Source organism: Haliotis asinina, chromosome 16 (genome assembly GCF_037392515.1).
Source record: "Haliotis asinina isolate JCU_RB_2024 chromosome 16, JCU_Hal_asi_v2, whole genome shotgun sequence".
NCBI lineage: Eukaryota > Metazoa > Mollusca > Gastropoda > Lepetellida > Haliotidae > Haliotis > Haliotis asinina.
The window spans coordinates 12,691,596-12,707,572 of record NC_090295.1 but is presented as its reverse complement, the minus strand read 5'-3'; the positions used below and the strand labels follow the sequence as shown (position 1 = coordinate 12,707,572).

General features: G+C 38.7%; 1 protein-coding gene across 1 annotated transcript; it reads right to left on the bottom strand.

Moving 5' to 3' along the window:
- Positions 1-2,299: 2,299 nt before the first annotated feature.
- Positions 2,300-12,929, bottom strand: LOC137268414 (crt homolog 1-like). The gene is made up of 4 exons (XM_067802981.1): positions 12,219-12,929; positions 9,851-10,083; positions 8,168-8,263; positions 2,300-3,100 (listed from the first exon to the last, which is right to left on the bottom strand). Exons 1-4 carry the CDS (start codon positions 12,745-12,747, stop codon positions 2,675-2,677), a joined length of 1,284 nt encoding a protein of 427 aa, XP_067659082.1. The 5' UTR covers positions 12,748-12,929; the 3' UTR covers positions 2,300-2,674.
- Positions 12,930-15,977: the final 3,048 nt, after the last annotated feature.

The window sequence follows — 15,977 nt, the reverse complement described above, 5'->3', positions numbered from 1 at the left end:
AGTTCGACCCAACTGGGAAGAATTGTTGATACAGGAATGATTGATCGACCTTCCTCGTTGAAGCTTCCGTGAGATCGAGACGAGTGATACTATATAGTCTTTGTGCTTATGCGTGTCTCTGTCCGACTGAGCCTTGTTTGTGTGTGTATACTTATTTGCGTGCGTTTGTGAATGGATGTGTACATGTGCATTTAAACTGTTTTATACCGCAGTTACCACCACCATACAATTAATAACACGTTTTTGTACAGAGTTTGTTTATTACCGAATAATGTTCATGCAGGCACATCATCATTTGACAGAAGAAAGCAGAAATAAGTAATTATTCTAATACATAATTATGTATTCTTAACATCAATATCCGACTTAAAGGTTTGCAGGTTCATCTAGGGATGTGTTTATGATTATTTTACTGAATGACTATCTCTGTGTCTGGATTAGGGTCTGGAAATATTCCTGACGTCATATGAGACTGGGTTACATTGGCTGTACGTATTTCTATAATGACTAAAATGCATAACACAAAACCATAAAAAATCCAGAGTGGTGCTATTTGTAAGTTTGTAAATTCAAAACGTCAAACAGACAAACATGAAATCTTGGTAACAGAATATCTCAATCTCTCAATCTCAATCTCAATCACTCAATCTTAATCTCTCAATCTCACAATCTCTCCCTCTCTCTCCCTCTCCCTCTCACACACTCACATGCGCGCAAGCACACACACACACACACACACACGTACGTATATATTACACGCCATATACATCACAACCATATAATCACTTCGAGCGAACTCTTGACAACTGAGTGCATAATTACAAGAAAATATTTGGTTCTTAGGTAAACACATTGCCCGCATGTCTGTTATCAGGTAGACAGCTTTGACACTGACAAGCAAGGTAGGTTTTAACGTCACAGCTAAATTCTTACATTCGCAATATAAGACATTATATACTTTTAATCAACATGGCTATTAGTAGCACTTGATCTGTTGTAAGGGATAACAATCAAGGCGCCGGCCGGCACACAAAACATTTATTTACGACGACTGGACAAGACAGAAGACAAGACGAGACTGATGCACACATGTAGCACGGACGCCCTGCTTACAGTACTCTCCTCTGATTGGCTCACCGTGTCACGTGTGATGCACGGGTATCGCACTAATTAAAGGGACCGTCCGTTTCATGTTTACATCTCACACTGCACTCTATGTTCACACCTAGTTGTGGATTTTTTTGTTTTGTTTTTTTTTCTTTTCTTTCTGAGTTATTTGTAACATTCTTGACATCCGGATTTCGTCTGACAGTTCCGACAATCCGACAGTCAATCCGGATTCATTCTGACTGATGACGAGCAAGGTATCCAGTCAGGGTGACCGTCCAGATGACAGTCGGTATCGTGTCGAGACCATGTATATTCAGTTTGATGCTTTATACATAAATTTGTTCTTTAAACTTTAATTGGTGCTTTAATAATAAACTCGCTATTAGAACTCTATCTACTTGTGTGACCCTTCTGCATTTCGCCAGTTTCGACATTCACTATCTCTAAAATCCTTGTGATATGTTTCACTAAACTTCGTCTCCGCACTCTGGTTTTTATTTTGTCATATTTTATGACTGGTGGCAGCATCCGTTTTGTTTTTGTAGTTTCACTCTCTAAGCTACACCTGCCTCAAAATAAAAAGTTGGATTAGGAGGGTTGAGGTTAATGATCCTGTAATTATTATATCTGACAAATATCAAGTCCATGTGCTTTACTTCACACAGTGGGATACCAAGCCGCCATGGAAAATAGTATGGCATTGAGAGGGTCACTCAAAAGTATGGAGCACTGAGTGAGTTTAGTTTTACGCCGCTTCTAACTATATCACAGCAATAGTGAGAGAGTGAGTGAGTGAGTGAAGTTTTACACCGCTTTTAACTATATCACAGCAATAGCAGCAAGGACACCAGAAATGTGCATCACTCATTATCTTACCTCACACACAAATGTCGCTGTCTGATTGACTGAGCGCTCTTCTATTATTTTCAATGCACCGTGTGTACAAGCGAGGTGTATTGCAATACACCCCGCTGCCTATAGCAACTCATTCGGTCCTTCGTGGTAGTTACTTTTTCTCTAATCTCGAATAACATTTAATGACGAACAGTGCACGGAAATTACCGATGCGAATGGCAATCGGTGGAAGGGAGATAACTCTAAATCTGTTTTTCTTGTGTCGTCCACAAAATCTAGCGATGGCTACGAAAACATTTGACTCTCTTTCCAATTAATAAATTTTAACAAACCGTTCAAATGCAGTTCTACTTTATTAAGACAATACCGACGGGAAAAACAGCAACTGCAAGATTTGATCGAATCTTTTGATTCAAACAGGTTGGCTGAAGTGTACGATCCGATACCCATGCTTCAGTTTAAATGTTTTCGGTAAGATAAATGCGTTGTTCACCATCGATGTTTGTTTGTGTTCCCCGAGCCCGAAGGGACCAATGAACAACGTGTATTGTACCTTGACGACCGAACGCTTTACCCACAAAGCTACGTACCCTACCATCCCTAAGAGGGAGAAAAGCGTCATCCCTAAGAGGGAGAAAAGCGTCAGGGTAGGGTATGACGTTCAGTAAACCTCTGACCAAACACACATGTTATATTGATCGATTCCAAACTATGAGTTGATGCTTTCATTGCCGGGTACAACCAGCTGTCGTTCCCTCATATACACACTTTTCATTTCTTCATTGCTGAAGTAGTTATAAACAAGCATAGCTGGCATTACAATAATTAGTCCGCCTATCAAAAAACACGTGGTTATGTTGAACTCCGGGGACCAGTACAGTAAATCTAAATCCTCGTTGTAATGATACAGTGTCCAGAGAATAGATGCAATGGGGGTTCTCATGGCTTGAACCAAAGATGCAAGGATTGCTCCCTCGGCATGCTTGATCAGCAGAAAATGAAACAGGTATCCAACACAGTGAGCTGATATCATCAGCACCACTTTCAATGACAGGTGTTGGCAGGATGTGGCCGTAGAGACACTACAGCGCATGCCCAAAGAAAAGCGGCGCAACAGTTCCTGGAAAGAGTCGGCCTGTAAAAGAAACCAATGCGTTGGTCAAATAAACGCAAGCGATAAAACCCTGTCCATATACAGAAATGTGTGTGTGTTTAGTTTTACGTCACGTTTATCAATATTCCATCAATATCATGATAACGGACAACGAAATAAACGAAAGCGACAAAACCCTGTCCATATACAGAAATATGTGTGTGTTTAGTTTTACGTCACGTTTATCAATATTCCATCAATATCATGATAACGGACAACGAAATAAACGCAAGCGGCAAAACCCTGTCCATATATAGAAATGTGTGTGTGTTTAGTTTTACGTCACGTTTATCAATATTCCATCAATATCATGATAACGGACAAGGAAATAAACGCAAGCGACAAAACCCTGTCCATATACAGAAATATGTGTGTGTTTAGTTTTACGTCACGTTTATCAATATTCCATCAATATCATGATAACGGACAACGAAATAAACGAAAGCGACAAAACCCTGTCCATATACAGAAATATGTGTGTGTTTAGTTTTACGTCACGTTTATCAATATTCCATCAATATCATGATAACGGACAACGAAATAAACGAAAGCGACAAAACCCTGTCCATATACAGAAATATGTGTGTGTTTAGTTTTACGTCACGTTTATCAATATTCCATCAATATCATGATAACGGACAACGAAATAAACGAAAGCGACAAAACCCTGTCCATATACAGAAATATGTGTGTGTTTAGTTTTACGTCACGTTTATCAATATTCCATCAATATCATGATAACGGACAACGAAATAAACGAAAGCGACAAAACCCTGTCCATATACAGAAATATGTGTGTGTTTAGTTTTACGTCACGTTTATCAATATTCCATCAATATCATGATAACGGACAACGAAATAAACGCAAGCGACAAAACCCTGTCCATATACAGAAATATGTGTGTGTTTAGTTTTACGTAACGCTTATCAATATTCCATCAATATCATGATAACGGACAACGAAATAAACGAAAGCGACAAAACCCTGTCCATATACAGAAATATGTGTGTGTTTAGTTTTACGTCACGTTTATCAATATTCCATCAATATCATGATAACGGACAACGAAACAAACGCAAGCGACAAAACCCTGTCCATATACAGAAATATGTGTGTGTTTAGTTTTACGTCACGTTTATCAATATTCCATCAATATCATGATAACGGACAACGAAATAAACGAAAGCGACAAAACCCTGTCCATATACAGAAATATGTGTGTGTTTAGTTTTACGTCACGTTTATCAATATTCCATCAATATCATGATAACGGACAACGAAATAAACGAAAGCGACAAAACCCTGTCCATATACAGAAATATGTGTGTGTTCAGTTTTACGTCACGTTTATCAATATTCCATCAATATCATGATAACGGAAAACGAAATAAACGAAAGCGACAAAACCCTGTCCATATACAGAAATATGTGTGTGTTTAGTTTTACGTCACGTTTATCAATATTCCATCAATATCATGATAACGGACAACGAAATAAACGAAAGCGACAAAACCCTGTCCATATACAGAAATATGTGTGTGTTTAGTTTTACGTCACGTTTATCAATATTCCATCAATATCATGATAACGGACAACGAAATAAACGAAAGCGACAAAACCCTGTCCATATACAGAAATATGTGTGTGTTTAGTTTTACGTCACGTTTATCAATATTCCATCAATATCATGATAACGGACAACGAAATAAACGAAAGCGACAAAACCCTGTCCATATACAGAAATATGTGTGTGTTCAGTTTTACGTCACGTTTATCAATATTCCATCAATATCATGATAACGGACAACGAAATAAACGAAAGCGACAAAACCCTGTCCATATACAGAAATATGTGTGTGTTCAGTTTTACGTCACGTTTATCAATATTCCCTCAATATCATGATAACGGACAACGAAATAAACGAAAGCGACAAAACCCTGTCCATATACAGAAATATGTGTGTGTTTAGTTTTACGTCACGTTTATCAATATTCCATCAACATCATGATAACGGACAAGGAAATAAACGCAAGCGACAAAACCCTGTCCATATACAGAAATATGTGTGTGTTTAGTTTTACCTCACGTTTATCAATATTCCATCAATATCATGATAACGGACAACGAAATAAACGAAAGCGACAAAACCCTGTCCATATACAGAAATATGTGTGTGTTTAGTTTTACGTCACGTTTATCAATATTCCATCAATATCATGATAACGGACAACGAAATAAACGAAAGCGACAAAACCCTGTCCATATACAGAAATATGTGTGTGTTTAGTTTTATGTCACGTTTATCAATATTCCATCAATATCATGATAACGGAAAACGAAATAAACGCAAGCGACAAAACCCTGTCCATATACAGAAATATGTGTGTGTTTAGTTTTACGTCACGTTTATCAATATTCCATCAATATCATGATAACGGACAACGAAATAAACGAAAGTGACAAACAACTGTCTACAAACAGAAATATGTGTGTGTTTTGTTTTACGTCACGTTTATCAATATTCCATCAATATCATGATAACGGACAACGAAATAAACGCAAGCGACAAAACCCTGTCCATATACAGAAATATGTGTGTGTTCAGTTTTACGTCACGTTTATCAATATTCCATCAATATCATGATCACGGACAAGGAAATAAACGCAAGCGACAAAACCCTGTCCATATACAGAAATATGTGTGTGTTTAGTTTTACGTCACGTTTATCAATATTCCATCAATATCATGGTAACAGACAACGAAATAAACGAAAGCGACAAAACCCTGTCCATATACAGAAATATGTGTGTGTTTAGTTTTACGTCACGTTTATCAATATTCCATCAATATCATGATAACGGACAATGAAATAAACGAAAGCGACAAAACCCTGTCCATATACAGAAATATGTGTGTGTTTAGTTTTACGTAACGCTTATCAATATTCCATCAATATCATGATAGCGGACAACGAAATAAACGAAAGCGACAAAACCCTGTCCATATACAGAAATGTGTGTGTGTTTAGTTTTACGTCATGTTTATCAATATTCCATCAATATCATGATAACGGACAACGAAATAAACGCAAGCAACAAAACCCTGTCCATATACAGAAATATGTGTGTGTTCAGTTTTACGTCACGTTTATCGATTTTCCATCAATATCATGATAACGGACAACGAAATAATCGCAAGCGACAAAACCCTGTCCATATACAGAAATATGTGTGTGTTTAGTTTTACGTCATGTTTATCAATATTCCATCAATATCATGATAACGGACAAGGAAATAAACGCAAGCGACAAAACCCTGTCCATATACAGAAATATGTGTGTGTTCAGTTTTACGTCACGTTTATCAATATTCCCTCAATATCATGATAACGGACAACGAAATAAACGAAAGCGACAAAACCCTGTCGATATACAGAAATATGTGTGTGTTTAGTTTTACGCCACGTTTATCAATATTCCATCAATATCATGATAACGGACAACGAAATAAACGAAAGCGACAAAACCCTGTCCATATACAGAAATATGTGTGTGTTTAGTTGTACGTCACGTTTATCGATAGTCCATCAATATCATGATAACGGACAACGAAATAATCGCAAGCGACAAAACCCTGTCCATATACAGAAATATGTGTGTGTTTAGTTTTACGTCATGTTTATCAATATTCCATCAATATCATGATAACGGACAAGGAAATAAACGCAAGCGACAAAACCCTGTCCATATACAGAAATATGTGTGTGTTTAGTTTTACGTCACGTTTATCAATATTCCATCAATATCATGATAACGGACAGCGAAATAAACGAAAGCGACAAAACCCTGTCCATATACAGAAATATGTGTGTGTTTAGTTTTACGTCACGTTTATCAATATTCCATCAATATCATGATAACGGACAACGAAATAAACGAAAGCGACAAAACCCTGTCCATACACACAAATATGAGTGTGTTTAGTTTTACGCCACGTTTATCAATATTCCATCAATATCATGATAGAGGACAACAGAAATAGGCTTTACACATTGTATCCGGTTCTCGAGAGACCGCTTTCATTTTTTAGGGTATCCCACACACCCCATATACAGGAGAAATATTCTGATGGAAACGCATAAGAAAAAACATGAAAAGTATAAGTGTCAGTACATTCTTTTCCAGGTGTCTACTAAGCACAAAAAGAAAAAAGCAACATTGAGTGAGATTTCACCATTTTGATTTGACATTCATGAATTTTAAGGTGAGATGATTAAGCGAGTGGTGAAGACATTTGCTCGTCACGCCAAAGACCCAATTTTGATTATGCTTAGGAAATAATATCGACACAGTGATGTCCAGTGGCATTTAATTTACAAGTATTGTCCTAAAACAATACTCCATCTCTTTCCGTGCACAGGAAGGACGGGGTATCGTTGGGGTTCGTCATTGTAAACAAAAATTTAACAAGAAGTGAGCTAAGCGCTATTACAATGACATACTGGTGAGAGCTCATCACATGGATTGTCAAATTCGAAATTAGACATTGTCCTTTTCAACAAAAACAACATGACATGTCTGCAATCACATTTAAACCAGAATTTGAATTTTTGTTAGTGCTCGAGGTAATGTGGATGAGATCTTAGTATTTTCGCGGCAACATGAAGATCTTGGTGTTCGCGGTAAATTTCATGACATTGTACTGACATTTCTAACTCCTTAGATTGGGCGACAATACGACAACGCGACATATTTCGATCTTGAAAATTATCGCTATGTCGTATGTCGCCTGGTAGATGAATCGATGAGTGGAAACATAATGCGACAACGCGACAGAGTGACAATGCGAAAACTGTTCGAAATGTCGCGTTCTGGTATCGCCGCGCTTTGGTTAATTTTGCCCCTTTTTACTTGTTTTTGAGATGACGACAACGCGGCAAAGCTATAACGCGACAATGTCACATGTAGGATTCCATAGATCCTAGTGCTTTTGGTATAATTAAAGATATCTTGGTTTTCTTGGTAAATGGATAATGCAAAGTGCTTACCATTCCAAATCCAGGAATTAGGTCAACCCAGAACAGAAGTACGACAAACACTAAGGCCGATAGCTGGCCGTAGACGAGAAAGTTCACAGTATGGACCTAAAACATAACGTGTTCAATATTACATCAGGTGCAAAAACACGCTTCATGGTGGAATTAAAAACATGGGACAAACATCACCACAATATCCTTGACGACATATCCTGACATGGAACAGACGAAGTGTGAACATTTTATAATCAGTTTAAATCACCTCCAGTTATATCCTCAAACATTCTGTTGATGTTCAGACACCACAGATACATTAATAGAAAAGTCCAGTTCCGATTTATGAAGAAGAGTTTACAAATTGTGCCCCGTCAATTCCATTTTTGCGATCTTGAATTATCTATGACCATGAATGAATTCCCGTTACAGCAATTTCATAATCACATTTTGTTCTGTTACATTAGACCAAGTCAGTGTTTTAGATATGTGTCTTGTTTTCGCGTTAAAAAGCACATGCTGCTTCATAACATTGATTAAAACGTGCAATTAATTCCTTATAAATTTGAATTTGGACGCATACGGGACATTTATTTCACCTCGACTTGTAGTTACAAAAGTTACAAAGATTCGGTCACAAATCATGAAATCTGTGTGAAAGAAAACCCCACACAAATTCCACTGTCAAGTAGCCAAGTTCGTTACCACTGAAGATGAGAAATGTCCTCGTAAAGTAAGAAGGTCATTGTGACCTATAAGTGAGTGAGTTTAGGTTTACGCCTCATTCAGCAATATTCCAGCTATATGGCGACTGTCTGTAAATAATCGAGTCTGGACCAGACAATCCAGTGATCAACAACATGAGCATCGATCTGCGCAATTGGGAACCGATGACGTGTCAACCAAGTGAGCGAGTCTGACCACCCGATCCCGTTAGTCACCTCTTGGGACAAGTATAGTCGCCTTTTATAGCAAGCCTAGGTTGCTGAAGGCCTATCCTACTCCGGACCTTCAAGGTCATCGTGACCTATAAATGTTAACACAATCTGTTACAAACACAAACATGCTGACAACAAATATATTTTGCAAGAACATTTAGGTCTGCAAAATTTAGCAACGAAACACATCCCAACAGTTTGCACGTGCGTACAGCTACATGGTGTCATGATAGATAAAGGTGGTCAGTGAGTGAGCGAGTATGGTTTTAGCAATTAGCAATATTCCAGCAAATCCATAGCGGTGAACACCAGAAATACTGCTTAAGTATTAGATGAGCCTGACAAATGACCCCAATTTGCATCTATGAGAACGCCCTCCAGAACATTCCATTTGAAAGAAGACTGAAACAGGTAGTCGTCTAAATGCTGAAAAGTTCTATTTCCTCGTCTTGATGAACTAAATCGCTCTAAATAGACAATCCAATGAGCATCAGCATTGATCTTCGCAACTGTGATACAATGACATGCGTCAGCCAAATGGACAAGTTAATAAATGCGGATGCCAAAACAATAAACACTGAGAGGACGAACAATGGCTTTTGACACACGTCGAAATTTCGAACGCAACTCAACGCATGGCCATTGCTGGGCATGAACGACCCCAGACAAAACTCATTGTCCCTCAAAGTCCTTCAGTTGAACTCTCATTGTCATACACACACCCAATGTAAAACTGGAACTAAAATTTGAAAGTATAGCTAACTTGTGGACGTTTTAGTTCCTGCTCTGTGATGACTCTGTTTACAGCGTCGGGGATGAATCCGAAGCAAAATGAAAGGGGCCAAAGAATACGTCCAACAGGGGAGACCACTGTGTCACTTTCTTTGCTACTTCCGGTTCCGCTGCTACCTTTCAGGCCCCAGATGCGAGGTTCCATTGTAATAAAAAGTCCGATCATTGCAATTATTATGCAAACAGCTCTTCTCAAGCTCACACCTGAAAAAACGAAGCAGTTATTTAACAAACCACTTTCCAAGCCTTTGTGCATGTTTTGCGATAGAACATAGCGTTATACAGTGTGATTCATTATATTTCGTTTATATTTATGATTATATGTTTTTGTGTCAACTCTTGCAAACGGAAATTACACCGCTTGTCTCATAAATTGGCTGCAACAGAAACATCGTATCAGAAGACTGATGAGTCGAAAAACGCCAACTTAGCAGAACGTATGAATTAGTACAATAGTATTACAACAGTTGGACGCAAAAAATATTACTATTGCAATACTGAGCATGTTGCACTTGCCTATCGCTATCGCAATACGTATACTTGTTTCCACCTCAGAAGTTACCTCCAGTAATTACACTCAACAACAGGCTCAACAACTACTTGATAACAGTGTTAGGCTCTACACCGAAATGTCGCATCTATTGCTTGTAGGTCCGGGATAGGATTGGCCTTCAGCAATCCATGCTTGACATAAAAGGCGACTATGCTTGTTGTAAGAGGCGACAAACGGGATCGGGTGGTCAGGCTCGCTCACTTGGTTGACACGTGTCATCGATTCCAAAATGAGCAGATCGATGCTCATGTTGTTGATCACTGGAGTGTCTGGTCCAGACCTGATTATTTACAGATCACCGCCATATAACTTGAATATTACTGAGTGCGGCGTAAAACTCAACTCACTCACTCACTTACTCACTATTGCTTGATGGGCATTTAGAAGTTGGAAGGTAACGTAACAACTTATGGTATGGATCTATAACATTTACAGCACAACGATGGAGCAAGACGTCGCCCACAAACGTCATGTTGTAGATACTAAAGAAATTGTAAATTTATACCAAATGTTGTTTTGTCGCATCAAAAGAAGTTCTCTTTTTATAAAACGAGTTTCTCTTCGGAAATAATAATGACTTTTATTCCTACTAGTATACCATTGTAACAATCACCATGTCACACGAGATCGGTTTAGACTGAGTGAGTGAGTGAGTGAGTGAATGAATGAGTGAGCAGTGTTGAATAATAGATTAAATGCTCAGTGCGAGAGGAGACCAAGTTTGGCATGGCCATCAGTTTGAACTTAACCACACTAAATAGGACGCAGTCGAGGTGCAACAAACCTGATGCTACTGGGCAGAAGTTGACGAGATGAATAATCCTGATACATGCCCCAACGTGTATTCGTAATAATTTTCTCACACGTAGTGTCCGAAAATGCATTTGTGCAGAGATTACTGTTGGAAAATATGTTTACTGCGAAAATATCTGGAAGAATTAGATGTTTGGTAGTTGTTGTTTTTCCCATTCTCGCGGTAGTTACGGATAATGGCTGTAAAAAATTATACAAACTGTTTTTATCGTATGAATGCTTGTTCCTCTTCTAACATGTGCATCTATCAGCTGCATGATCTTCAGGTGTATTAGCACTCTTGGGCTCAGTGAAAAACAAAGTCGTCCGCCGCTGACTTAATGTGGAATCTCCTATTCTCGCGGCATGACGAGGAAGTAACGTTATACATGAAGCGTAAGAAGAGGAATTCTGTTGGAAAGGGCGGGAAAAGGTTATGATTTGTCCAAGTTGGTAAAACTCACCAATACTCGCTACATTGCAAAATTTGGATCATTCGCAGACTTCTGCCACTTCCTAGTTGCCGGTCAATGATGAAACAACCGTTAAGTATCGCGCATCGGCAAACGCCGGAACGCGTTTACCACGAGAATAGGAGACGGATTGTATCGCTTTATTTGTGTTATGTAATCTATCATTTTATCTTATCTGGCGCTTATCTAGTACATGCATGCATCTTGTGTACACAGAATGATATTTTGACCTTGACTTACAGTCTCAGCTCATCATATGTTAAATTGTTTTTAGTTTTAAACATGTTGTCCCCTTTAGGCAGCTAGAATTTATCTTCATGCTTGCTGTAAGAACCGACCAACGGGATCGGGTGGTGAGGCTCGCCGACGTGGTTGACACATGTCATCGCATACCAACTAAACAGACCACTGGATTGTCTGTCCCAGACTCGATTATTTAGAGACCATCGCCATCTTGCTGTAATATTGCTCAGTGCGGCGTAACACTAAACTCACTCACCCTTCTCCAGTTCTCAACATACCTTTCCTGAGCATTATGTATCTACAAATAACTGTAAATGGTATCAGAGAAGATCCGATGATTGCCTGCAAATACGGAGGGGTTCTCTCGGGAAGGCTGGCAAAAATGATGAAAGCTCCAGTCAAAGCACTTGAGAAGCCATAACTCGCCAAAGATTTCAAACTGACAGTTGGTCTCAACGGTAACTCTCTGTCGAAAAACTTCCAACCCAGGTACACTGCCGAGAGAATCAGAAGCTCCCAGAACGTATCAACAAACTGTCCTACAAATACGTCACTTCCAATTTTATCAAACGAGGACGACCATATCGGCAACACCAGCGACAACACCAGGTGTCCGAGCAAGGCAAATAGAGAAAGAATAATGCTCTTGGCGTTTATGGACAAGCCTCCAATACATGATCGTAGACGAGAGAAACATCCTGAAGTTTTGTGGTCCCGTGAATCTCCAAGGAGGCGTGACTCTTCCTCGTTGGAGTCACCTGTTTCTGTGTCACAGTTTTGAATGGTTGCATGACCCGTGCCTTCCATTCTTGTCACTCACATTACACCCGGAAAATTTGTATTAGGTTCTAAAGTATAAATATAGGATTAAACAGGAATACTTCACACAGTAGAGTCGTGTTTCTTGGTCATCTCAATATAAAAGCTAATCCAGTTTACCGACGACCGAGGCACATGAAATGACTTCGGGAGGCTACTGTATACAGTTCGACCCAACTGGGAAGAAATGTTGATAAAGGAAGGATTGATCGACGTATCTCATGGAAGATTCCACTATATAGTCCTTGTACGTGTGCGTGTTTCTGTGCGATTGAGCGTTGTTTATGCGTGCATATTTACTTACGTGCGTTTGTGAATGGATATGTCTTTGTGCATTTAAGCACAAATATCTTTTTTCACGTTTGTCTCTACAAGTTATGTAGCTGATATGCGAAAGTGTGAAACACCCATAGGGGAATTAAGGTTGGGAAGGGACCGGCATGACCTTATGAAATTGTTACAGTTGTGCGTCGCCTATCTCGTTTACATTCAACACCTGAAGAGCCTTTGCACGGTTGAACGTTGAAAGATCTTGTGGAGATATAAAGGAGTTTTTGCAAGAAGAAATATCTGGACTCATCATTTATATGCTTACTACATATACACCTGAGGAAATCACCATTTACAAACACACACACACACACACACACACACACACACACACACACACACACACTCACACACACACAATTGCCATCAGTACTTTTCAGCAGCTGTGCGTATTTTTCCTGAGTTTTGCCCGATTTTACGAGTGAAGATCCTTTTCTGGAAAAACACTGACGCATCCCCTTGAAAGTCCAGTTAGGCCGAAGTGAGTTATTTCGACCTATCCTATTTGTAGTTGTGCAAATTTGAGGGACACAGAGAAACCTGAAAACGGATTCTTTTTCTATTTGTGACAGGGCTTTAGTCAGGTTTAGAATTGTGAGCGATCTGGAGTAACAGTATCTATAAACAACAAACAAAGGCTGCTATAAGACAATAATGTCAAGATGAAACAGGGGCATCAAAAGTTTCCTTACAGGACTCTGACATTTTGGTCAAACTTCATATCTTCCGTTTGGTGCTTTGTTCAGATTGTTAGTGCATTCACGAAGGTGACTGGAGCTTGTAATTCAGGTACACAGTGAAAATAAAAATATTGTTTGAGAGATATCCCTAAAGTTTGTATGGTAATGACACAAATTGTTTCTCGTTTCAGAGACAATAAAATCAATATCGAATATCAAGTGACTTCGGTTATCATGTGATATTTAATAAGATGGCTGTTATCAAACGTTTGTCTTATGTTGAACTTTAGTGTCATGTCTTTTGTGGGTGTAATGCCGAGTCAGGATAACCTTCTCTCTCTCTCTCTCTCTCTCTCTCTCTCTCACACACACACACACACACACACAAGCACACACACACACACACTCTCTCTCTATATATGTATATCTTTCTCTGTCTCTCTCAAACACACACACAGTCACACACATGCGCGTACGTGTGTATTACACACCATATAAGGTGTGCTAAGGATCTGACCTGTGGTTGATGTCTTCATTACCCACGTGGTCAACGTATGGGCAGTTGCACACTAATCTCGTACCTCACACGAGAGTGGTAACGCGTTGATCTGTGTCGTAACGACTTGACCTAAGGTTCTAACAATTTGATTGGATAACCGATGACCTCGGTTAGGTCACTTTCTGATGTACATACTTTTTAACAGACATTTTTAACAAAAATGAATTCATTCATTCTACAACGTATATGCATTTCAATGTAAACATTGCGAACATTGTTTAATTGTATACACCTTGGTTTGCTTTGCATGTGACCTGCATGTGCTCGATTTGCAACCAAGTGACATCACACCTGTCCAATCAGTACAGAGATAATCAAGCTCTCAATCACCAGAGTGATTCCAGCCAAAATTCTTTGAGCAGTTTGGTTCCAAGCTACAGTCTTAAGCATGACAGTATTAAAATTCCAGCACAAGACTTCAGTCATGTTTACAATCGCCATCTTGAATTTTCTGACGGCATTATTTGCGTGTCATTCGAAATTCATTTATTTCAGCAATAAGGCCTCAGACCCAAGTACTTATTACATGCAAATATTTACAATCGATGCTGCATTCATAAATTTTAAAGATATGACGATCGTAGACCGACAGCGTGTTTGACACAATTTGCCAGTTTTTTTAAGAGTGAGATATCAGAGGAATGTAACATTCTTACAAGAGTCTCTCTGTGATTAATAGTACGGACGTGTAAGTAAGGAAAATATTTAAGACGTATATCATGATAGACAGGACAAACAAAAATAAAATGAATTTCATTTTCAATAGCATTTAAACTACAGAGTGGGCAAAAACGAATGGTTTTGTCCATATCCTGCCTTTTGCCTGTATTTTGTATAATATCGAGTTCTCCGGTTCTAAACAAGGTAAGCGTGCGTGCGTATTCTTTATGTAAACTGCTTAGGTATAGCCCAGGAAAGTGTGGCTCTTTGAACTCCGCATCAAAATTGTTTGGAACAGGTTGACACCTCAGAATACCATGTTTGTGTATAACAAACCCTACGCGTAAATTCAAACATAAAGCAATCCACATCACCATACGTTTTGTAACAAATGGAGCTTAAGAGTGAAATTTAGATAAGACTGAAATACTCTTATTCCGAAACGGCGGTAAATTAAGGAAATATGACAAATGGAAACTGGGCGATGTTTCTATCAAAATATCAACCTATTATTGTTACCTTGGTATCATTTTTTTCAAATAGATTGTGTTGGTCCAAAGATGTACAAACATTAGTCCAGAAAGCTACCAAAGCTGTCGTTTCCATTCGTCAACTAAGTTATAAACTTCGTAACATTTCTCGTAAGGTTTTGTTTAAAATGCTTGATTTACAAATCAAACCAATAATTCTGTATGGTTGCGTATCATATGCAACCTTTTGTCACCTATAATAGAGCTGTCACGGTTAGCGTCGAGGCGGCAGTTTTCACTTTGACAAGCAAGGTAGGGTAAGTTTACGTCACAGCTAAATTCTCAATTTCGCAATTCATTTTTATTGTGTAACCTTTTAACTAACGAGGCTATTAGTAACACTTTGTCTGCTCTCTAAGTATCTAGCTGAGGATAAGTGAATTTTTTCCGAATGGTTTGCAATTTTTTCCACACCTGGATTTCGACTGACAGTTCCGAGAATCCGACAATCGATCCGGA